The following is a 25,059-nucleotide window of genomic DNA, read 5'->3' as shown; positions in this document are numbered from 1 at the left end:
TGCCCTAAGCCCTCCTGCTCACTTCCAGCTGTGGAGGTAGCCCAGAGAGTGCCTGGCTCCCTGGCTCCCCCCTCTGCCAGGCCCACTCAGTGTGACCTAAATCCTTGCCGAGGCTTGGCAGCCCTCTGCGGGCGCCCGGATGGCCTCTGGCCTTGGTGACGGTGAGGCCCAGCTCCCCTCAGCTCCCAGCCTTCCCGGAACCCCTTGCCTAACATCCTGTGTGGTAATCATGCCTGTTGGCCCCACTCAGTCCTGCCGGCCACTGCCAAGTTGCCACTGCTAGTTCCAGACGCTCCCACCTCTAATGGAACCATCGGGAAATAAAAAGCTGCAGCACAGTTTCTCTCTCAGGTCAGAATCTCCTCCCAGCACTTTGGGAGGCCAACGTGGGAGAATCACTTGGGCCCAGGAGTTCGAGACCAGCCTGGGCAACAAAGTGAGACCCCCGTCTCTACAAAAAGTTGAAAAATTAGTCAGGAGTGGTGGTGAACATCTGTGATCCCAGTTACTTGGGAGGCTGAGGCGGGAGGATCACTTGAGCCTGGGAGGCGGAGGCTTCAGTGAGCTGTGATAGCGCCACTGCACTCCAGCCTGGGTGACAGAGCGAGACCCTGTCTCAAAAAAAAAAAAAAAGAAAAAAAGAAAAGAAAAGAAAGAAAAAAGTGGGGAGCAGGTTGGGGAGCATGGTGAGGGCCACCTACTGCCTGATAATGGTGGGGGACAGGAAGGGGACTGAGTGCTCTGGGAGGCAGCTGATCCCGTTTTCTCACTTAAATACCTCTCACCCTACAGAGAAGCCCTGATTCCATTTGCTGTCTTTCTTAGCAATGTCCTAGCAAAAGTCTTCTATTTGCCACACGGGTCCAAGCTTCCGCTTACTAAGCACCCAAGTGCCAGACAACCCCGGAGGCAGGTACTCCCATTGTCCCCACTGTACAGATGAAGAAACTGAACTCAGGGTCACACAAGTGATAAGGGGTGGCAGAGATCTGAAGCTGTGCGCGGAGGCGTGGCCAGCGTGTGCGCTCCGACTTCTAAATCCCTACTCTGGATATTGAAGACGGGAAGGACCGAGCCGCTCATTCTACAGATGGGGAAAAGCGAGGCCTGGGGAGTCCCAGAGCGGGTGCCAGATCGTAGGGAGCAGCCAGCACCCCGGGTCCCCTCCACGACACAACCACGTCCCTCGGCCACTTCTGGGTCCCGCGCGCGTCTCGGACGCGGCAGGACAGCTCTAGGACGCACGGCCACCAGGGGGCCGAAGGGAAGGGCGGGGGCGGAGGCTCGGAGCTGACCCACCGCCTCGCCCCGGAAGCTCCGAGGCCCCGCCCCGGCGGCCGCCAGCGGGGGGCGTGGCCTCGCCGGCGCCCCCGCCCCGCCCCCGCCCCCGCCCCCGCCGCGCGCGCCCCCGGCCCGGGCCCAAGTCTCGCTGAGCGCAAGGCGGTGGAGGCCTGAGGCCTGGGGCGGGGTGGTGGCCGGGCTGGCCTTGGCCTCGCGCCTTCCCCTGCGGCCGCCGCGGGCTCCGCGGGCGGTATCGGAGTGTCGTGAGGCGCGTGGCCGCGTGACACGCGCACTTGTCGGAGTGACGGGCCCTGTGGAAGAGGAGGTGCGGCCCAGGGCGCAGGGGAGCCCTCGGGAGCGGGCCCTGCCCTCAGCGCCGCCCCGGCCGTGTCCCGGAGGAGCGGCCTGCGCCGCCGCGCGAGAGGAAGTAAGCGCCCCCCGCCGGCCCCGCCGCCGCCCCCGCCGGCCCCGCCGCCGCCCCCGCCGCCGCCCCGGCCCCGGCGCCTCCAACCCGCGCTGCCGCCGGGCCCGAGGCCGCGCCGAGCCCCGGAGCCTGCGCTGCCAGCCCCACGGAGCCTGGGGCTGGCGGCTTTGGAACTGCTCAGGAGGCGGCCAGGCTCCCTCCAGGGTCGCCCCGAGCGGCCGAGCTGTCCTTTCCCTGGGCCTCCCGGAACTGAGTTCCAGGAGAGGGGGAACTCCGAGATTTCCCCCGGGACCTGCTTAATCTTTGGCGTTGATTGGCCCTCGGGTTTCACATAGCGTTTCCCGTACCCGGATCCAGTGAACGGTTTTCCAGAGGCAAACCTCTCTGGATCTCTGAAAATCAGCTCACCCAACCTTGAATGCTTAGCCAGAAGTGAGAACTTCTGGAAAGAAGTGTCCTTGCCCGCTCCCCCTGCACCCCCAACAGGCCCATGGCTCATGAAAGGCAGCAGATGAGGGAAAACTGGTGTCAAATGGGCATATTTTTTATTTTATCTTTTTACTTTTTTATATAAAAGTAAAAAATCTTTTACTTATAAAAGATGGGGTCTTGCTTGGTTGCCCAGGCTGGAGTGCAGTGGCACAAACACGGTTCCCTGCAGCCTCCACCTCTTGGGCTCAGGCCATCGTCCTGCCTCAGCCTCCCGGGTAGCTGGGACCACAGGCGCACACCACCACGCCTGGCTAATTTTTAAACCTTTTGTAGAGACAGTGGTCTCACTATGTTGCCCTGGCTGGTCTCGAACTCCTGGGCTCAAGCGATCCTCCTGCTTAAGCCTTACGAAGTGTTGGGATTACAGGTGTGAAGCACCACGCCCAGACAGCGTATTTTAAATTATGCATCATATCCCTTTAATTTTTCATCATTATGATTGGAAGATCATGAAAAGCTGTCTGAGTTTTTCCTTGGCATCTTTCTGTGGTTGATGGTTAGTTGTTTGGTTTTTTTTTAGGGGGACGGAGTTTCACTCTTGTTGCCCAAGCTGGAGTGCAATGGCGCGATGTCGGCCCACTGCAACCTTCTCCTCCTGGTTCAAGCGATTCTTCCACCTTAGCCTCCTGAGTGGCTGGGATTACAGGCGCGTGCCACCACACCCGGCTAATTTTATGTCTTTTTTAGTAGAAACAGGGTTTCACTATGTTATCCAGGCTTGTCTTGAACTCCTGACCTCAGGTGATCCACCACCTCGGCCTCCCAAAGTGCTGGGATTACAGGCATGAACCACCGCGCCCAGCTGGTTAGTTGGTTTTAACAGCAGTTCAAGAAGCTAGCAAGAAGGACTTCATTCGTGATGCTAATGGTTTAATGATAGAAACTAACATTTCTGGCCGGGCCCAGTGGCTCACACCTGTAATCCCAACACTTTGGGAGGCCAAGGCGGGCAGGTCACTTGAAGAATTCAAGACCAGCCTGGCCAACATGGTGAAACCCCCTCTCTACTAAAAATACAAAAATTTGCTGGGCATGGGGGCAGCAGATGCCTGTAATCCCAGCTGCTGGGGAGGCTAAGGCAGGAAAATCGCTTGAACCGCCCCGCCTCCGGTGACGGAGGTTGCAGTGAACCAAGATCGTGCCACTGCACTCCAGCCTGGGTGACAAAGCTAGACTTCTCCTTAAAAAAAAAAAAAAAAAAAAAGCAGCTAGGATTTCTTGGGTGCTTACTGTATGCCAGGCATTGTGCTAAGTACCTTACATGTTTCCCATCGATTTGTTTTCCCATTCTGTGGCTGAGGTACAGAGAGGTTAAATAACTTGTCTGAGGGTACATAGTTACTGAGTGGCGGGGATTTGAATCCAGAATATTCTCATGTAACCAGTTCTCCAAAAACTAGCCCTTGAAGGTCTTCCAGGTTTCAACAAAGCAACTGAGGCTTATGCATGATGTCTTCATGATGTCAGAAGGAAGAACTGTGAAAGGCAAAGCGGACCCGGGAGGCAGAGGCTGGTTACCGCAGTTAGTGTTCGGAACAGCTTGACTTCATGGAGCAGAGACACAGCCTGTCTGGTTTAAACCACTGTTGAGTATCCGGACCCGGGAGGCAGAGGCTGGTTACCGCAGTTAGTGTTCGGAACAGCTTGACTTCATGGAGCAGAGAAACAGCCTGTCTGGTTTAAACCACTGTTGAGTATCTACACTGATACAGTGTAAATGTAATACAGTGTTTTACATTTTGCCATTCAGGGATGTAGTCACATTTTACAGGAAGGTTAGCTCTGGGACCAGACTGCCTGTATTCAAATCCTGTCACCTCTAGCTGCTTGACCTTTGGTAAGTTATTTGACTTCTCTTTTTTTTTTTTTTTTTTTTTTTTTTGAGATGGAGTCTTTCTCTGTTGCCCAGGGGCGCGATCTCAGCTCACTGCAACGTTCGCCTCCTAGGTTCAAGTGATTCTGCTCCCTCAGCCTCCCAAGTAGCTGGGATTACAGGCACCTGCCACCACGCCTGGCTAATTTTTGTATTGTTAGTAGAGACGGGGTTTCACCATGTTGGCCAGGCTGGTTTTAAACTCCCGACCTCCAATGATCCTCCTGCCTCAGCCTCCCAAAGTGCTGGGATTATAGGCGTAAGCCACTGCGCCTGGCCATGTTATTTGACTTCTCTTTGCCTTAGTTTCCTCTCTACTCCCTGCTAAGATGGGGATAATCATGTACCTACCTCATATGGTTGTGGCAAGATTTAAATGTTGTGATGCATGTCACACCGATAGCCTAGCATTTGGCATATAGTTAAATACTCCATAAATAGCTCTTTTATTATTAAAAGTGTTGTTCCAAGTAGTAAGCTGCTGCTGATGTGTGCTGTGTCACAGTGCTTGAAGTCACCATTAGAGATATATTCCTTTGTGCCGTATTTCAAATGCAGAAATGACAGTGGTCCTGTGCAAATGGGATTTATTTGTTCATTTAGCAGATATTTATAGAGCGCCTTCTGTATGCCAGGCCTTGTTTTGGATACTGGAGGTACTGCGGAGAACAAAACAAACAAAAGTCCCTGTCCTCATTGGCACGCACACTCTTGGGAAAAGGAATGGCAGACAATAGGCAAAATGAATGTAATTATCATACAGTATATTAGAAAGCGATGTACTGTGGGGAGAAATAAAGCAGGAGAGGAGGATGGGGGTGGGCGGTTTACAATTTTAGAGTGGTCTGAGTAAGCCTCACTGAGAAGATGACATTTTAGCAAAGAACTGAAATTAGTGAGGGAGTAAACCACGTGGACCTGGTGGGGGACATGGGGGAGTTGGCCAGGCGGAGAGAACAAGTGCAAAGGCCCTGAGGCAGGAGGCTGGGCGGCCAGAGCCTAGACGGGCAGGATGGTAAGAGAAGAGATCAAAGAGGTAATGGGTGGGAGGCCAGAATGTGTAGACTCTGCAGACATCTGCACAGAGGAATGGCATGATCCAGCTGGAGCTATAAAAAGGTCACTCTGCCGTGTTGAGGCTCAGCCATAGAGGGTCCAGGTAGACAGAGGAGGCCAACTAGGAAGTTCTGTAGTAATCCAGACGGAGATGACGGTGGCTGGCACTGGAGTGGAGTGGTGGAAGGTGGTGAGAAGCAGTTGTATTCTAGATAAATTTTGAAGATAGAAACTACAGGATTTGCTGACAGATCAGATGACCTCAAGGTTTCTGGGTCTGAACACCTGGAAAGTTAGAGTTGTCATTTACTGAGAATGGGGAAAGCTACATTGGAAGCAGATTGGGAGAGAAATCAGTTCAGTTTTGTACATATTAAGTCTGGCAAACATCCCACTCATGCTCTCAGAATAGCAATTGACTGCATGAGTCTGGAGTTTGGGGAAGTTCGGGCTGTAAATAAAGACTTGGACGGATAGGCAGTTGTGTGCTGGTAATGTTTACCAACTGACTCTGTGAGGGGTGGGGTTGGTAGTGGGGAACCTGATTTATAGCCTTTGCCTATATCTGTGGTGTAAATATTCCGACGTTGGCCAACTTCAAATACACTATAATAGAATATCTTCACCTCATAGATGCAGTGGATATAAATAATATCAAGAGCATAGCTATTAGTGAAATGTAGTCAGATGATTAGGAAGTAATGAGTTTTGAGTATTTATTACCTTTCTTTTTAATTTATTCAATGATTTTTTTTTTTTTGAGACGGAGTCTCACTCTGTCACCCAGGCTGGAGTGCAGTGGTGCAATCTCTGCTCACTGCAACCTCCGCCTCCTGGGTTCAAGCAATTATTCTGCCTCAGCCTCCCAAGTAGCTGGGATTACAGGCACCCGCCACCACACCCAGCTAACTTTTGTATTTTTAGTAGAAACGGGTTTTTGCCATGTTGCCCAGGCTGGTCTCAATCTCCTGGGCTCAAGTAGTCCTCCCGTCTCAGTCTCCCAAAGTGCTGGGATTACAGGACAGGTGCCTAAAGATGGGATGAGGATTCTCTGAGATGAGAGAGGAACAAGGACCCCAGAGCCCGATCTGGAAGCTTTTGTCCCCATTCTGGCCCTTAGGGCAGTGAATGCAGATCAGAGGTCACTGATAGCAGGCTTGATTTTTATCTGCATTGATGGGTTCAGCATAAATGGACCAGAACAGGAAGAGTGCAAAAAACAGACAAAAAACAACAAAAACGAAAACCTTGAGTTGGCTATTGTAAAAAGACTAGGCACATCACCTTGTGCTTTAGTTTCAAATGATCTTTAGTTTGAACTTTTGTTTTACTCCCACGTGTTCTTTTTAAAAAATTCCAAACTCATGGGTCATGATTTGAAGAAAATTTCCCTTCCTCCTGCCTGGCGCACAGAAGGTAGCGTCAAAAGCTGGGAAAGGGAACAGGGCAGCAGCAGACATTGACCTTTACCTCCCAGCTCCTCTCTCCCACCCCTTGTCTGCTGGGCATAGAGGATTAGAACTGCTTCCTCCTGTGGTTTACCAGAAAACGCTCTGCGGCTGGAGCTTCAGCACAGGCTGGGTCTGCTGTGCCGGGTCTGTTTGGGGACAGCTGCACGCCTCTTCCGCTTGCGTGAGAACAAAGGCCGGAACCTGGATTCTGATCCAAACCCCCTGGCCCCCACCTTCTGGGATGTTAGCAGAGCCTTTTAACTGGTAAGTCTCTCCCAGGATGACTCGTAGGAGCCTCTCAGGATTAGAGTTGGAGACAGTGAAGGGTGCCCAGGACTGGGTTCACGTGCCTGCAGTCGGCCCTGGCTCTAAGATGAGCCATCAGAAGAAGGCCTTTTCCACCTCCCTACAGGATGCCCCCACAGCACTTTGTTTCGTAGTGAGTGTATTTCTGGCAAGTATCTTAAATAAGAATTGTAAATGAAATTGCATCCTCCACACACGTAAGTCATAGCTTCAAGAGTTTTTGTCTTAACTGCTGAATGACGCACAATTCTCAGCTCTTGGCTTCATATTTTAGTTCTCTGTTTCCCTGCCTGGCTGCAGAGGTCAAGGCTCGAAGCACTCATTTGCCTTATAGAAAAGTGGAGGGCAGTTCCCGGATAATAGGGTGCGGATCACCTTTCCTCGGAAAACAGGACTTAGGGACACTAAAAGATCACACAGATCCTTTATCTCACCCTCCCATTTCCTCGATGAGGAAACTGAGGCCCAGCCAGGCTAAATGTCTTGTTCAAGGTTATGTGGTTGTTTAGAGGCAGGGCGCAGGCAAGAGCCACCACACATTCGGGTTCCCAGTGTAATGCCCCCTCCCCTTACAGCTGCTCAAACTTTTCACTAAAGATTTTCTCATTGATTTGTTAATTTTTTGAGAAGAAGTGATTCGTAGTTGGATAAGCTTTTGGAAGGCTACTTCCATGCTCTTTGGCTAACTTCAAGTATGTAATTTCGGAAGGTTTATTTCACAGCCCATTCCTCTCAGAGCAGGCAAGGAGGCAGAGGGGAGAAGTGCTTCAGAAGAAAACCTTCTGAAGCAGAGCCGTGCAGCATGAGGAGGAGGCCTGGAGCCCAGGAGATGTGTTGGAGCCGTGGGTGCCTCTGCTCCAGAGGCTGGGGTCCCCCTGTCCCTGACTTTGACTTAACTGGGCTTCTCTGGGCCTGCATCTTTCCCTGTCAGGGCAGCAGGGAGGATGACCAAGCCAGCCTTCCTCCTGCTGCTTCCAGACTAGTCGGGAGTGTTGAGTTAGGAGCCAGGGTTGGTTCTCCAGTGCTGTCTGCAGGGCCTGGCTCTGTAGCCCCAGGAGAGGAGGGAGGTTCACAATGTTTTTCCTGAGAGCAATGGTATTATACTACTCTTGGGGGCCAGGAGGAACTTTGCATTTAATTAATTAATTAACATTTGTATAGCATTTTTGTCAAATGTATCATCTCAGTCTTCACTGCCCCTCCCCCCACCCCCACCTCGGGTTGATGGTATTTGCCCTGTTTTGTAGATGAAGAAATGTGGACGCTAAGGCTCTAATCACCTACCCACCCTTATGGAAAGGTGGAGGGCATCTCCCTGATTTAATTAGCTGATTTATTTATTTATTTATTTTATTTACTTTTTTTGAGACAGGATCTTGCTCTTGTCACCAGGCTGGAGTGCAGTGGTGCGATCATGGCTTACTGCAGCCTGGACCTCTCGGGCTCAAGCAGTCCTCAGCCTCCTGAGTAGCTGAGACTACAGACATGTGCCACCACGCCCAGCTAATTTTTAAATATTTTTTGTAGAGATGGGGGTCTCGCTGTGTTGCCCAGGCTGGTCTGGAAGTCCTGGGCTCAAGTGATCCTCCTGCCTTGGCCTCCCAGAGTGCCGGGATTATAGGCGTGAGCCACTGTGCCTGGCCTAATTAGCTGACTTAATTAGATCACGAAGTTAGGCAGTGGTCTTGAGCCCAGGTCCTTGGACCCCAATGCCTCCTTCTTCTGCTTGACTAAGGAAGCTGTTTAGCATCATGACTGAGGGTCCAGGCTTTGTGGCTTGACAGTTTCCTTCACCTCCCAGTTTCCTCGTCTGTAGAATGAGACTCCTCACAGAACCTCCTGGAATGATTGGAAAGGTGCGTTTAAGTCATCTGGCACACGCCGACTACTTGGTTAACATAGGTATTATTATTGGATTCAGGAACAACCAGTTTTTACAAGGGGATGGGCGCATGAAACCATTTGAGACTGTTTCGAAACACCTGTGTTAGGACCCACCCTACACCTACTGGATCAGAATGTCTCTGTCTTGAGAAAGGGAGCAGGAGGCGAGGACCGCGTGTTTGTTCTGATGCCCTCCTTTGATGAGAACTGCTGCTCTGGTGCCCGCTGCTCAGTATTCCGGAGTCTCACTACTCAAAGTGTGCTCTTGGACCAGCTGTCAGCACTTCAGGTCCTCTTCCTTCTGCATCAGAATGTCCTTTTAAAAAGATCCCCAGGAAATTCAAATGCTCATTAAAGTTTGAGAAACACTGTAAAGGTTAAAAAAACAAAAAAAAAATACCCACACATACTACCCCCACCCATTTAGGAAAGAGTTGTTTTCTAGTTGTTTTGCAACCACAGAGTAAGCAATCATGTTGTAATACCCAATATCTTGGATTTGTTTAAAGGAGTGCTGGCAACATAACAGATAAGGGAGGCCAACCTCAGAACCGGGGACCCACAACAGGACTGGTCAGGGAGGACTGTGGCAAACCTCAGAGTCAGAACAGGATTAAAGAGAGGGCCAGGAGTCAGTTCAGGCCAGGTGGCCATCCGTCACAGCTGTCTGCAGTCTTCTGGGGTGGGGGCAGAGGTGCTGGCCCTTGGGGCTCCCCCACCTGCCCATGCCAGGACTCTGGAGGCTTAGCTCCTCCCTTTGTACCAGGCACGTCCAGAGCCCTGGCTACCAGGATCCGATCAGCAGCTCTGAAGCGCAGCCTGCCAGCTGGCGGCTCCTCCTTCTCCAGGCTGTTCTCTGGGCTTCAGATTTCTTGCTGCCTCTCTCCTGCACTGACCTTGCAGCTTCTCCTTCTCTCCAGACGAGCGATTGCCGGTTGAGGAAAAAACGCTTGAAGGGCCAAGGACAGGGACTGGAAAGCAGGAGGAAAAAGCAGAATGGTCTTGTGGTCCGTGTGTGTATTTAGGGGTGAGGGCAGATACAGGGAGAGTGGGAGAGGAAGGCTGGGGAGCCACCCGTGTGGCCCTGATCCTCTAGTGAAAGCTCCAGTGATGGACGCGTCGTGTGTCCTGTAGACACTGGCTCAGACACTGTGGTTGGGTCCTCACCTTGGGTTGGTCCCTCACTAGGACCCTCTTGGAGATGGATCTTGAGAGAGATGAGGAAGAGGCAGAGGGGGTGGTGGGAGGAGGGGGTCTGACGTCAGGGTCAAGAGGCAGATTGGTGCCCTCTGTATAGGGATGGTGGAGAGGTCATTGGGCTGGTTCTGTGGGGACTTTTGTAAATTATCTCTTTAAACCTCAACTTCTCCATTTGTATTACCAGATTATGGCTTCCTAAAGTTGTTAAAGATTTTGTTAATCCTTTACCTGGTAAATGCCTGACATATAATAGGCGCTAAATCAGCCATTCAGTTCCTTCGTCACTGCTCCCACCTGCAGGCTGAGCCCCATTTCCACCGTGGATTTCTGACTAGTTCCCATGGGCATGCCGGCCGTGACGACTTTCCCCCTCACTTCCTTCTTCCTTTCCCTCCAACACTGGCCTTGGTTGGAAGCTGGAGAGCCAGAGAGCTGTGGAGGAAGAATTCAGTGCAGGAAGCCCTACAACCTTGGTTAGAACAGAAGGGCAGAACAAACAAATACTTGGTGTGTTTGTGACCCACCTTAGGCCTCTACTTCTCATGCATGTGAGTGCCTCAGTTTAGGCTGAACACTAGCCCAGGTGGTTTGCTTACCTGGGGGAGGTTGTAGCCACTGGCTCAGACACTGTTGTTGGTCCTCACCTTGGGTTGGTCACTCACTAGGACCCTCTTGGACATGAATTTTGAGAGAGATGAAGAGGCGGGGGGGTGGTGGGAGGGGGGTCTGACGTCAGGGTCAAGAGGCAGATTTGGTCCCCTCTATAGCGGTGCTGGAGAGGTCATTGGGCATGTCATGCAGTGGCTGCACAGTCAGTCCCAGCTCCCCTGCTTTCTTACCCTGGGACCTTCATTGACCTGAGCCTCAGCTTTTCCATTTGCAGAATGGGAGGACTGTCACAGAACCCCATGTGGTTCTTTCAGGATTCTTGTCTGGATTCATTGAGCTCTAATACACATAAGTACTTAGTGCCAGCACTAATCGTTTGCTGGTATCACTCTTCCAGGATGACACCTACCACTCGGTGCTTAATAGGTGATAGGTACAGGCCTCAGCTCATTATAAGCATGAACTCCTTTTATCCTTATAACAACTCTGTGCTGTAGGTACCGCTATTACCCCCATTTCAGGTGAGAAAACTGAGGTACAGCCAGGTTAAATAATTGTGCAGTTACTAAGGGGTTGAGCTGGGATTCAAACTCAGGTAGTTAGTCTGGAGTCCATGTTTTCTGTCACTATGCTGTAGCAGTTATTAGTCATCATTTGGTAGTTGGAGCCCAGTGGACATGGAGAAGAGGCAAGTGAGAGGTGAGAGGAGGTGGTCCTACCCTCTCACTGTTCCAACTGTCGCCTGAGGACCTGCCACTATACCTAGGCTGGGGCTGCCCTGCTTGTCCGGGTGACCTGTGCTCCTGGAGGAGACTGGCCTTGGTCATGAAATGGACAGCTCCACTCCCAGGCCTGCGGCCCTCCCTGGTGGCCTTTGCCACTTTCCTATGCTCCTGGCAGCAAAGTGGTTCATCTCTAGCAAGTGGCCTCTAACTTTCCCAGGCAGAGTCCCTGTCTACAGGGCAGGCTCCCTACCCACTGACTTCCTGGAACAGAAGCCAAGCTGTCAGGAGGGAGGGACAAGCTGTGGGCCTATAACATTTTCTTAAGAAACACGTGGTGGTTTCTTGCCAGGCAGGAAGTGTTTGTTTCCACATCATAGCCACCTGAACCATGTCTGATCCTTCCTTGTTCCTCGTCTGTCTCTCTCTGCACCCCAGGCACCCAGGCATGTGGAATATGCTCATAGTGGCGATGTGCTTGGCCTTTCTGGGCTGCCTGCAAGCCCAGGAGCTCCAGGGACATGTCTCCATAATCCTGCTGGGAGCAACTGGGGACCTGGCTAAGAAGTACTTATGGCAGGGACTGTTCCAGCTGTACCTGGATGAAGCGGGGAGGGGTCACAGTTTTAGCTTCCATGGAGCTGCTCTGACAGCCCCCAGGCAGGGTCAAGAGCTCATGGCCAAGGCCCTGGAATCCCTCTCCTGCCCCAAGGACATGGCACCCAGTCACTGTGCAGAGCACAAGGATCAGTTCCTGCAGCTGAGCCAGTACCGCCAACTGAAGACGGCCGAGGACTATCAGGCCCTGAACAAGGACATCAAGGCACAGCTCCAGCACACAGGCCTCCGGGAGGCTGGCAGGATCTTCTACTTCTCGGTGCCACCCTTCGCCTATGAAGACATTGCCCGCAACATCAACAGTAGCTGCCGGCCAGGCCCGGGCGCCTGGCTGCGGGTTGTCCTTGAGAAACCCTTTGGCCATGACCACTTCTCAGCCCGGCAGCTGGCCACAGAACTCGGGACCTTTTTCCAGGAGGAGGAGATGTACCGGGTGGACCATTACTTAGGCAAGCAGGTGAGCATCAGCGTGGAGCCTGCCAGGGCTAGGGTGAGCTGGGCGCTGGTAGACCCCAGCAACAAAGCCGCTCGCTCATTGTGGAGCTAGGCCTCAAGGCATTGTGAACTCAGAGCTCCCATGGTCTCCTTGAAGGTGGGCAGGAGGCGAGGGGGTAAAGGAAAGACAGCAGCAGGGCAGGACTGTTGGGTCCTTGTCCATGTGTCTGGCCTCTTTTGTCCTTTGCAAAGCCCCCGTTCTCGTTGTTTCCCAGTCTGGGCTCTGGCTTCTCACGGTTGCCCTGCATCCTCTGTAGCGGTGGCTCAGCAACTCTGGTGTCTGGATCCGGCTTCCTGTTGGGTGTGCTGTGGGAATCAGAACGAGCTTTCTTCTCCTGCACCCATCCACCTTTTTTTTTTTTTAGACAGAGTCTGCTCTGTCACCAGGCTGGAGTGCAGTGGCATGATCTCGGCTCACTGCAATCTCCGCCTCCTGGGTTCCAGCAATTCTCCCGCCTCAGCCTCCCAAGTAGCTCGGAGTACAGGCGCGCATCACCATGCCCGGCTAATTTTTTGCACTTTTAGTAGAAATGGGGTTTCACCATGTTGGCCAGGCTGGTCTCAAAATCCTGACCTCAAGTGATCTGCTCACTTCGGCCTCCCAAAGTGCCGGGATTACAGGCGTGAGCCACCGCACCCTGCCCCATCTACCTTTTTTCAAAATGTTTTTCTTCCTGAGTTCTGTTTTGAGCCAGAAGGTTGGCAACAGGAGCTTAAACCAGGGAGCAGTGGGACCTTAAGCCCTGGGCAGGAGCATGGGTTAACCTCCTGGGTGACACATGTCCATTGAGCAGTTCACTCAAAATGCCTTGGAGGCCCTTGGGGGCATCCTGCCCCAGGAACCCTGGCAGAGAGTGCAGCAGCCCTGTGTTCTGGTACGTGGTGCGGGTGGGCATAGGCAGTTGTTGAGGACAGACACATGGCTTTCCATCCTACCCTGCCTGGAGTTGCCCATAGTAGGATTCCTAAATAGTGGTCCTCAGAACTGGGCCAGTCCTGGGGAGGTTTTCACTTGTTTATGGCAAGATGAGAAGAAATACAGAATGTGCTCAATTCAGAGCTTTTCTTTGCTACATTTTTGATGTTAAACCTATCTTTATTTTATTAAAAATTGATTGTAATAGAAGATAGGTAATTCTAACTTTTTTTCTTGGCAAAATACAAATCTGGTAACCCTTTGGAGGTCACTCGCAAGTTTTTGGAACCTTTACTGGCCTGTGAGATCGTGAAGTCCAGAACTACTGCTCAGAGGGCATCTTCTGCTCTGAGCAGGGAATAGAAAGGTCAGAGCCCTTCCCAGGAGTCAGGGTTCCTCCTTCATCGTGAGAGTATCCTGCAGCACGCCCAGTCTTACCCCCCGACAGGCTGTGGCACAGATCCTGCCTTTCCGAGACCAGAACCGCAAGGCTTTGGACGGCCTCTGGAACCGGCACCATGTGGAGCGGGTGGAGATCATCATGAAGGAGACCGTGGATGCTGAAGGTGTGTGAGTGGCCCTGTGCGCTCGGTCCCCCAGCCTCTGCCTGCCCGCTGTCTGCGGTGAGGCATGGGGCGCTTCTCAGAGGGAGGTTTTCTGTGGGTGTGTGGTCTCCCTTCGAGCCTGCCGTGTGCCTAGCTCTGAACCGGGCTAAACCCCAGGGTGCCGGCTGGCAAAGCCCAAGTAGCCATTGCTGCCCATGAGGAGCGTATGGTCCAGAGAAGTAGGCCTGGCACAGAGGCGGGAAACCACTGGCACGCGGTAGAGGCTGGAGTCTCCCTGAGGTCCCCCAAGTTTTTGAGTGCGTAGAGACCATGGGAACTGCGTGAGGGCTTCCCCGACTGTGGTGCTTGCAGCCGTGGCGCCCCCTGCCTGGGGCACTCCCCCTCGCGTCCCCCTCACCTTCTGACCCCTCTCTCGCTTGTCAGTTCTCAGCTCCATGGCCCTCCAGGAAGACTTTCTGAGCCCTGCAGGCCCACTCCCCTCACCCTCACAGCGCCACACACCTCCCTCCCCTGCCCTGCACGGTGTTACCCTTGCCTCGTCCTTGTCCACCCTGTCTCTTCTGCCAGCCTGTAGGCTCCAGGAGGACACCGCCTCTCCCGCACTGCCACACACCTCAGACACACTGAGTATACACCCGGGAGGCGGGGGCCCTGCGTCATGCCCACCGCTGCCTTCAGCTGGGTGGCCTCAGCATGTCACTCCCTGCAGCTGTGAGATGAGCATGTCCTGTCGATGAGGACAGCTAAGGTCCCTTTGGGACCTGGCATTCTGTGATGGTAGCAAAGTTTTGGAGCATTGACCGTGAAGATGTAAAGCACTGGCTCTTGCCCAGTAACGATAAGAGCTGAAGTTTACTGTGTCCCCGGTCCCCAGCCGCCAGGTGAGGTGGGCGCTGTTATTAGCCTCCTTACAGATGAAGATGGTGGCGAGCCCACAGCCCCACAGTAGAAGGCGGTGGAGCCTGATCCTGGGGGCAACAGTCTGGCCCCAGCACTGAGGCCTGGCGCCGCTGCGCTGTGCTGCCAGCGCTGCGTCAGTGGCCAGCTCATCCCCGCGGCCACTTTCTGCAGCTGCAGCGGGAGCACCCGAGGCCACTGCCCCCCCCAGCCCCCGCAGTGCACGCCCGCCACAGGGCAGGGCCCAGAGCCCTGGACCCAGGGATGGGCCAGGAGGTTTCTCCTCTTTTTCTCTCTACCTTGCTCTTTCTCTGGGCCATTTTCTCTTTTTCTTTCCCCCGCCCCTTGGTTTCTCTCTTCAGCTGCTTCTCCATTCCTCTCTGAATGTGTATTTAGTGCCAGAAGCTATCTGCGGGGCCGAGGTGCCACAGTGAGGTACAAAACTCAGCCTCTCAGATATGGCTCCCTAATACTGCCCAGATTCACGGGTGCTGTGGGGGGTGATGATCTCATCACGCTGGCTGGTGGGACAAACTCCAAAATGGAGCTGGGCGCAGTGGCACACCCGTAGTCCCAGCTACTCGGGGGCAGAGGCGGGAGGATCATTTGAGCTCAGTAGTTGGACACCAGCCTGGGGAGCATAGTGAGCCTCCGTCTCTGAAAAAGAAAACAAAATGGGTGATGGGTGTTGCAGGCAGGCAGCGTGGTGGGGGGGACAATGTGGGGGGTGGGCGGGAGGCCAGGCAGGACTTCCCAAGCCAGGCCTTGAAGGACATTGCTGGGTTCGAGAAGGCACTGGGTTTCTCTACTTCAGAACCCACAGCAGAAAAGAGGCCCTACCCCCTGCAGTGAGCCTTCATGGGTCTCAGGGAATCGTCCTCCAGCCCTTCCAAGTTTCCCTCCCAGTCCTCAGCCAGGGCGCTGGCCGTGGGTTGCCCCCCGTGCCTGTCTGTGCCTAATCTCCCAGCAGGCACGTGTGCTGGGCCTATGCCTGCTTCATCTTCAGAGAAGTGAGCTGCACCTGGTGCAGAGAGCCTGGAGCAGAATTGGAGGGGGTCCTGCCCCTGCTGAAGCCAGCGGGCCGGCGCCTGCACTTCTCTACCTGGACTTGGCCCCATCCCCAGCGTGGCTGGGAGACTCCTCTCCCCTTTCTGGCAACTCCTTCCTATCTCCGCCCTGGGCTGGGGAAGAGCCATGATGTCTGGAGTTACCTGTTGGTGCTGTTGCCTCTTAGTTCTTCCAGCCCTCCCACCCTGTTTCCTTCTTGGTATGTTGTGTCATTTGTGGGTTGTTTGTAGGTCCCATGGAGCCAGGGACCAGGCAGATTGCAGGCCCGATTATCCTAGCAAAGGTACTTTTGGATTTTGAAGAAAGAAACACGGAAGATATGAAAGAAAGACAGGTGGAGCTCTGGGCAGGTCTGTTTGCCGGGACAGTCTGAGGATGTTGGGTTTGAACAGCAACACAACAGCCTGGGCTGGCTGTCCTCAAGGTCCAGGAGGGAGAGGCACCTGGAGCCCTGTTGTCACAGCTGCAGGGACTAAAGGAGGCCCAGCCTTGCCTGCCATGTGGGGCTCTAGGGGAGGGTCCGCCGCTCCTAAGCTCCAGAGTCCAAGGCCTTTAGTACAGCTGGGCCCTGTACCTTCAGCCCAGGGGCAAAGGGAGCCTCAGCGCAGGACAGGCAGTGGGAGATCCACTAGTCCTGGAGGCTTGCAGCCTGTCGCGGTGAGACCAGAGTGGGGCTAGTTCAGTCCACGTTCCTTGTCAGAGGTGGCCAGCAGGACTGCAACTGTCCTGGGGTTTGGCCCTCACTGGTTGGCTTGTTTACCTGCCATTTACAAACAGGTCCTTGATAGCTCATAGCAGGGAGGGACAGGCTGCTGCTGAGCCCAGCCCCCCAGCAAGTGGGCCTTGGACACAGGGTGCTTTGGCAACAGAATGAGCTTGCTTGCTGCCTCTCTCAATTTTGTGTGCCTGCGTGCCAGGGGACACATTCTTTCTGCATTCCAAGAAGGGGGCCTGGTACAGCCCTGCTGGCCCAAGCACTGCTCTGTGCTGTCCTCTCTGGGTCCTGCTTTGGAGCCAGTCCTTCAGGGGCCTCCCGCCTGTGGTTCAGACTGGAAAGAGGGGACAGGCACCGCAGACCTGCAGCACACCCCAGCATGGCCAGGAGCCCTGTGCCCAGCACAGCAAGGCCTAGGCTGCCACTGCTGTCTCGGGTGAGGGCGGGAAACAGGCAGGAGTAAATGCTGCCTCCTACTGGAGCTTGGTGGACTTGGCAGGCGAGTGCTGCTGCAGTGGGGCTCAGCGTGGGCAGAATGTTTCCAAGGCAGGATTCAGAGCCCCGCGGTCTGACTGCTAATCAGAGGGGTCAAAGTGCACGGCAGGCCATTCTCCCCCACTCCCCACCCCACACACACCGCAGGCCATTCTCTCCCACTCCCCACCCCACACACACCACAGGCCATTCTCTCCCACTCCCCACCCCACACACACCACAGGCCATTCTCCCTCACTCCCTACCCTGTCCTCTGCCATGCCAAGGGTTCTGGTGGATCCCAGCTGCCCTCCACCCCTGCAGTGGTGCAACCCTAGCTGACTCCTAGGCAGGAGTGGCACCTGCGTAACCGAAGCCAGCACCCTGAGTGCTGGGAAGGGAGGGGCTGCAACCAGGCCTGGGAAATGGAGCATTCCCGGTCCAGAGCTGCTGCAGACCCCGGGAAAGGGACTTCTGAGCTGCAAGGTCGTTTGGATGTCTTCCCCCACCCGCATCACACACATCTAAGTGGGTGGAAGCCGGCTTCCCCGGCTCCCTCCCCTCCATCCTCCATGCTGGGTGAGTGTTGTTGTTTTTTTTTCCTGCTGCAGCCTCTGGCCCAGAGGAGTTTGCTGCAGAGTCAAGGCTGCTGCACAGGCCGGAGGGGGTGGGGAGGAGGAAAGGAAGATGCGATCTGGTTCCCAACTCCCTCTCAGCCTGACCTGGGGTGCTCCTCCTGTGCGTCCCAGTCCGTGAGCCCCTGAGAGTCACAGACCCCCTGGGTACCCTGGCTGGGGTCTCGAAGCAGCATGGGCCATAAAAGGAGAGTCACTGAGCCTCCTTCATCCCAGAGATGACCCTGGCTGGCCCTCATCATGGCATCGGGAGGGCTCTGCAGACAGGCGGGCCCATGTGATTAATGGGCTGTGTTCAGCTGTCTGGGTCCGGCTGCCTTTTCTGTCGGGAGTGCTGGAATTGGAACTGAGGTCTTGGCACCTCAGAGCCTGAGCCTCTAACCACTGAGCTCCATAGCCTCCCCAGCTGGCCAGGCCCTCAGCAGTTGGCCTCCCTGCTGGAACACACTCAAGGCCAGTCTCCTTGCTGCCCTAGTTTCCCCTCTGTGTAGAAGGCCTGCTGTTGTTGTTGTTGCTGTTGTTGTTGTTGTTGTTGTTGTTAGAAAGAAGGAGGGAGACTTCCTGAGGACATCACTGCTGGGAGGGTCCCTGTCCTGACATGGGGGAAAGGAGCCTGATGCTTGCCCACCTCTGAGGGCTGGAGTGACCGTTCAGTGCCTCTCACCGAGGGACCAGGGCATCCAGGGTCCTTCCAGGCACACACCAGCTGTCCCGCCTTCCAGCCTGGTGTGCCAGAAGGGGCCAGGAGCTCACTCAGCAGGGCCGGTTCCCCTTCCCGCCCCCTCTGCAGAGCTGTCTGCAAGGTGAGCCCAGGGCAGCTGCCGGATCTCCTGTCCAGAGAGAGCACCAGCAAGCACACTGCGCTCTCCTTGGCCCTCACCTCTTTTTATTTTTAGTAATCCCAGAAGGTGTTGATAGGGATTGCAGCTGGCTCTTAGTTGTCTTTTTTTTTTTTTTTAATCTATTTTTGTTGAGAAAACCTGGATTTCCCACAATGTGGAAGCAATGAGGAAGGGGTTTCTGGTCCCGGTTCTGAAGGCTGTGACCTTCAGCGCACATCTATACAATGCTGATAGCCCCGGCACCTCTCTCTCTCGGGTAGTTCTAAGGATTAAATCAGATAATGCACACGGAAATACGTTACAAATGGAAGTGTTGTTGTTCTTCCAAGTTTGCAAGGAGAGGCAGCGGCAGTGTTCTTGCAGTGTGTCTGAGTTCCACGTGACTTATATTGGATTATTATATAAATCCTGTAATTGATCTGTCATACTTTTATGTCCATTCTTTATGTCATATTTCTCTCTCACATATACATACACAGTTGTATACATACTTAAATCTCTATGTATTAGCAGTCTGCACAACATATACCTTTTAATATTTATATTTCTGTTCAGTTCTGTTCATACCACAGAATATGTGTTATAAACTCTTTTATTAAGCTTTTTGGTTGTTTCTAGTTTTTTGCTATTTTATTATAATTATCTTGGAGTCTTCTTATGTTACCCAGGCCGGTCTTGAATGCCTGGTCTCAAGCGATCCTCTCTTGCGTTAACCTCCCAAATAGCTGAGACTACAGGAGTGCTCCACCTCCCCGGCTTCTATCTTAGATAGTACTTTGTGAGCTTTTTTAAAAATTGAGATACAATGCACATACCACAAAATTTACGCTTTTAAAATATAAAATTAAGTGGTTTTTAGTATATTTACAAAGTTATGCAACTACTATCTAATTCGAGAACATTTATGAGCATTTTAAAAAACATATTCCCTTAAGTATATACTTCGGCAGTAGAACGACGGGGCCAAAGGGGAGAAGTGCTTTCTAGCTGTTACTCTCTGTTATGAGTCTGAGCAGCACAGCTGGCGGGCACAGCCATGGCCCCCCTGCTTTGTCATCCTCTGACCTTGGTCGAGCTCTGGATGCGCACAGGTGGGAGCCAAGTTTACAGGGGGTCTTTCCTCCCAGTGTCCACCCTGGTTGTGCTTTTCTCTATCCTTTTCATATACTGATGGGTTTCAACCCTCAACTTTCAACCCGGGAAAATACACTAGGAGCCAATATAGATCATTTTTAGGAGAAATCAGTCCACAATAATGGGCAGTAACTAGAAAAGATCAACATCAGCAGGAGGGCCAGCCCCTCGCCTCCTGTCCTTGCACTCAGCTGCATGGCCTCTTCCCGGGGAGGTGCCAGGCCACAGTCCCGGTCACTGCATTAAACTCTGAAAAGACGGAGCCAACCAGGCAAAGTCCATAAATCTACAGGCCGTGTTAAACACAGGCGCACCCCCTGAAGCTTGAAATTAAGGAATAAAGGAAGCTCTCTTTTACCCAGCAGGTAGTAAACCCGTGGAATGCATTCTTTTTGAGAATTGAGAGAGGATAAAAATAGGAAAGGGGCCGCTTAGGGATTCGCTACATTAATGAATAGTAAGCAGATAACAGGGCTTTTAGGGACTCTGTTGTGTTCCCTTCATCAAAAATTCATCTGTTTTTAAAGCTTTGAGTATGCTGTTGACATATAAATCCACTGTAATTCATTGATTGGAAGACATATTTTTCATATTTGGACGTCTCTGAAGTTGGGTTTATCCTTAATGGGGTGACATAGTGGAACTGGAAACCCTTTTCTTTCTTAGGGGTTATAAAACAGCGATGCTTCCGCCACTGATGGCATTTCAGGTTTGATGAAATCCAGTTTATCTCCAGTGTGCGTTGTCTCCCCAGGCCCTAGTTTATACTTCCAGCTGCCTTTCAGATCATTTCATGGGGTGTTGCACCATCCCTTCAGATTCAGCAGATTTAGAATGAAAACCATCACTGCATTTTTCTCATGAAATACCAACTGTGTTTTCTAACCTCTTTATTTCAAATGGGAACAGTGCTCTCTGAGTGACCAGGCTGGTAGCCCTTCTCTTACAGCATCTGTCATAAGAAAAATTCCAACCAGTCTTTATCAGTGTTTCCTGTGTGCTAGCCACTGTTCCAAGCCCTGTGTGGATATTAACTCCTTCAGGCCCACAGAAGCCCTGTAAGGGAGGTGCGGGGATTGTTGCTTGTTGGTATGTGAGGTGACGTCAGTTGCTGGAGATCACAGGGCTGAAAGATGGCAGAGCCGGTATTTAAACCGCGGCAGGCTGGGCACAGTGGCTTATACCTGTAATCCCAGCACTTTGGGAGGCTGAGACGGGTGGATCACTTGAGGTCAGGAGTTCAAGACCAGCCTGGTCAAATGGTGAAACCCCATCTCCACTAAAAATACAAAAATTATCCAGGCATGGTAGTGTGTGCCTGTAATCCCAGCTACTCGGGAGGCTGAGGCAGGAGAATTGCTTGAACCCAGGAGGCGAAGGTTACAGTGAGCCAAGATCACGCCACTGCACTCCAGCCTGGGTAACAGGGGGAGACTCCATCTCCAATAAAATAAAACAAAATAAGATAAGATAAAATAAACTGGAGCAGCCTGGCTCCAGAGACCACACTCCAGATCACAGCTCTGTACCACCATTCAAGGATCCAGCCAGTCACCAAGTAGTTTGTATTCATCTGCTATAATAACTTCTTTGCAGTTCACTGTGACTTGGTTCCCTCCTACCTTTGTTACTTCCTTTGATGGCAGCAAAGGCTGCCTCACTGATTCCACTACCACCAGTCCCATCCTGTTCATCTTGGAGGTCGCAGACAGCTTCATCTTCCTGAAGTACCTCTTTCGTGCTTCTGCTTCCCTGTTCTAAAACCTTTTTTAAAAAGTTTTATTGAGCTGTAACTCACAAATCCTACTACACTTTACCCAGTTAAGGTGGACAGGCCAGTGAGCTTTCGTGTATTCACAGAGTTGTGTGTCAGTACCACAATCAATTTTAGGACATGTTCATCATGGCAAAGGAAGCCCTGTACCCCTTAGTTGTCATCCCACAATTTCCCCCTCTCCCCAGCTCCTGGCAACCACAGAAATGCATTCTCTCTGCGGGGTTGCCTGTTCTGGATATTTTGTACATATAGGATCATACGGTGTGTGGTTTCCATCAGTTAGCATCCTGGGTTCAGAGTTCACCCATGTTCTAGCATGTACCAGCACTTCATTTCTTTTTACTGCTGAATAATATCTTATTGTATAGATATACCATAATTTATCCAGTCACCAGTTAGTGGACATTTGGGTTGCCTCTACTTTTTGGCTGTTATATATAATGCTGCAATGAGCATTCATGTACAAGCTTTTGTGTGGACCTGCATTTTTATTTCTCTTGAGTATAAACCCAGGAGTGGGGTTGCTGGAGGATCATGACTCTGTTTAACTGTTTGAGGCCAAGAACTCTTATTTATTTATTTATTTTTATTTTTTATTTTTGGAGACAGGGTCTTTATCTGTCGCCCTGGCTGGAGTGCAGTGGTGCAATCATAGCCCACTGCAGCCTCAACCTCCTAGGCTTAAGTGATCCTCCCACCTCAGCCTCCCAAGTAGCTGGGACCACAGGTGTATTTCACCATGCCCAGCTAATTTTTGTATTTTTTGTAGAGATGGGGTTTTGCCATGTTGCCTAGGCTGGTCTTGAACTCCTGGACTCAGGAGATCTGCCCACCTCAGCCTCCCAAAGTGCTGGGATTACAAGCATAAGCCACTGTGCCAGGCCTTAGGTCCCTTTCAAATACAAGATATTCCTGATTTTCCTGTTCTATTATTGCAGGGGAAGGGAAGAATTGTCTTTTTACATTCTCCCGAAAAGGAGAATTGGAAGATTTGGTCACCCTGGGCCCACACTCCTGTGAGGCACCACCTGAATGCACCTGAGGTACTTAACTGTACCTCTGAGGGACACCAGCCTTACTCCATCCTTTTCGCTTTTGCTGGCCCCGGTAGGCATTGGAATCTCTGAGCTTTGCCCTAGACCCCTCCTTCCAGAAGCTCAGCCGGCTTCTTCATTGTGCTCTGTTTCTAAAGGCCAGTGGTGCCCACGCCACTCAACTTCACACCGTTCTGTTGTAGGGTTGAAGAGTGGGTAATTAAAAGGGAAATGTTTTGGTGGTAAGAATTGCAGGCTCTGGGTCCAACTGCCTGGGTTTGAAGCTGTTTTTACCTCTTTACCAGCTGTGTGTGACCTTGGGTAAGTTATCCAACCTCTCTGAACTTCAGGTTCCTTATATTTTAAAATAGGGGAAATAGAGGGGCCTCCTTATACGTTGTTATTCTGAGGATAAATGGACTGATCCACAAACATTGCTGGCATCAGTTTCTCTTTTTCTGGATGTCTTCTCAACAATAGCACAAGAACTTGAAGGCCACAACACTACAGAGCTGGGGGATCTCAGCCATTGTTTTCCCAGTGGAGACCACTCTTGGCATTTTGGTTGGCACAGTTAGGCTGGACTTCCTGCTCATTTGAAGGTTTAGTATCCCTGGACAGAGCTGCACCCTCCAGCTCCTGGTTGTTATGGCCGGGGACAGAGTGCCTTCCTACGAGTGGCTGCCGGCTTCATTTCTTGCCCCCCAACACTGGTGCTGCTGTCGGGAATGGCATATCGGGCTGGATTCAGGGCAGGTTGTTCCCCCAGCTGTGACCTGGACATGCTTGCTGTCTGGTTGGCCCGAGAGTGCACACCACCAACCTGGTCAGGGCAGGTGCCCAGGACTGGCGCCATGGACCCAGAGTGGCTGCTAGGAGGGGAGCATGCTGGGCTCAGCAGGCCTGAACTTAGGATCTGCTGCTTTTTGTCTGTTGGAATTAAATGTTAACTAGATACTAGGTAAATTTAAAGTTTACAGAATGCATGGAAGAGATACAGAACTATGGTATAACAAACGGGGATGCACCTACCACCCGTTTTTAAAAAAGAATTTGATTCTCCTGCGTGTCCCTCCCCACGTTCTGACCTATTTCCTCATCTTACACTTCCAAGTTGTGGATAGATATTCCCTCGCTTCTCTTTCTGTTTCCATGCACGCCTAGTTCCCTAAACAACCTGTTGTTTAATTTTGAACAAGAGTCATCCTGTATGTGTCCGAGCATGGATCTTTTTGTCTCTGTGTCCAGCATTTGGGAGAATCGCCTCAGCTCTGTCTTCTGCTAGCTGACTCTTTTCAGCTGTTTCTCATCTGTAAGGCCCATCTACTGAATTTCTAGTTTCCAATTATATTTTTCATTTATTGAAGTTCTGTTTATTTTGGTCACTTTATATCCTGTTTTCTTTTTCTTTTTTTTTTTTGAGACAGGGTCTCATGCAGTGTTGTCCAGATGGGGTGCAGTGGCAGGTTCACAGCTCACTGCAGCCTTGACCTCCTGGGCTCAAGCAATCCTCCCACCCCAGCCTCCCAAATAGTTGGGACCACACTTGGCTAATTTTTTTTTTTTTTTGAATTTTTTGTAGAAACAGGGTCTCACTTTGTTGCCCAAGATGGTCTTGAACTCCTGGACTCTGGGCTCAAGTGATCCTCCTGCCTTGGCCTCCCAAAGTGCTGGGATTACCAGCATGAGCCAGTCCGCCTGGCCTATATCCTATTTTCAAGTTAATTTTTATTTTATCAAAGTAATCATGTTGCTTTCTCACCACATTACGTTTTGGAGGCTTATCCGTGACAATGTGTGGATCTTCATTTTCTCTGCTGTCCACTGTCTGAACGTAGTGCTGTGTTAGGGGCTAGGGATGCAGCAGAGGGCAGATGCCACTCAGATGGAGCCTCCCTCGTAGTGGGGAAGAAAGAGAAACAGGCCTGAATTACAGTCAGCTGGGCTAGAAGAAGCCAGGGCCCCTCAGAAGGGGTAGGACAAAGCTCCTAGAAGCTGAGCCCTTAAGGATGACTGGGAGTTTGCTGGGTGAACAAACGAATCCCAGGTTAGGGGTCCTGCGTGCAGAAGCCTTTGAGAAACGATGGCTCCTCGTGTCTGAGGCCAGGCTCTGTCTGTAGGTGAGGGTGTGAGGAGACTTGGGCATTGGAACTCTCCTGTGAGGTGGTATGCGTTGGAACCCTGAGCTCTGGGACTGTCCTGTATATTCGAGTCACCGATAATCAGTGCTCACCGGGGTTCAGCCTCAGAGGAGGGAGTGGAGTGGAGCTCGTGGTTAAGCAGTGTCTGCTTCTGCCCCCGCAGCCTGGTCACCTGCCTCCTTCCTCACTCGCGGAGCAGGAGTGATCACGGTGCCTGCGTGCAGGGTCTTTGTGAGTATGGGGAGGAGCGGCGCGGGCCGGGGCTGCTGTCAGCGTTGGTGTTGTTATGCTGGTGGTGTTAGGTTGGTGTTGTTACACTGGTGTTATGTTGTTGTTACATCAGTGTTATGTTGCTGTTATGCCAGTGTTGTTACGCCAGTGTTGTTACATTGCTGTTATGCTGGTGTTATATTGTTATGCTGGTGTTGTTACATTGCTGTTAACACCGT

At 52.1% G+C, this 25,059-nt stretch overlaps 1 protein-coding gene across 1 annotated transcript in view; it reads left to right on the top strand.

Annotated features, from left to right (window-relative positions):
- Positions 1–1,393: 1,393 nt before the first annotated feature.
- Positions 1,394–25,059, top strand: part of H6PD (hexose-6-phosphate dehydrogenase/glucose 1-dehydrogenase) — a 35,682-nt gene continuing 12,016 nt past the window's right edge. The window contains exons 1-3 of the mRNA XM_034954797.3: positions 1,394–1,708; positions 11,737–12,373; positions 13,776–13,893. Of these exons, the coding sequence (XP_034810688.1) occupies positions 11,747–12,373; positions 13,776–13,893 (745 nt within the window). The 5' untranslated portion in view covers positions 1,394–1,708; positions 11,737–11,746. The remainder of the gene's footprint in view (positions 1,709–11,736; positions 12,374–13,775; positions 13,894–25,059) is intronic.

Source organism: Pan paniscus, chromosome 1, assembly GCF_029289425.2.
Source record: "Pan paniscus chromosome 1, NHGRI_mPanPan1-v2.0_pri, whole genome shotgun sequence".
Lineage (NCBI taxonomy): Eukaryota > Metazoa > Chordata > Mammalia > Primates > Hominidae > Pan > Pan paniscus.
The sequence above is the reverse complement of the archived record's forward strand: the minus strand, read 5'-3'. Positions and strand labels throughout refer to the sequence as shown.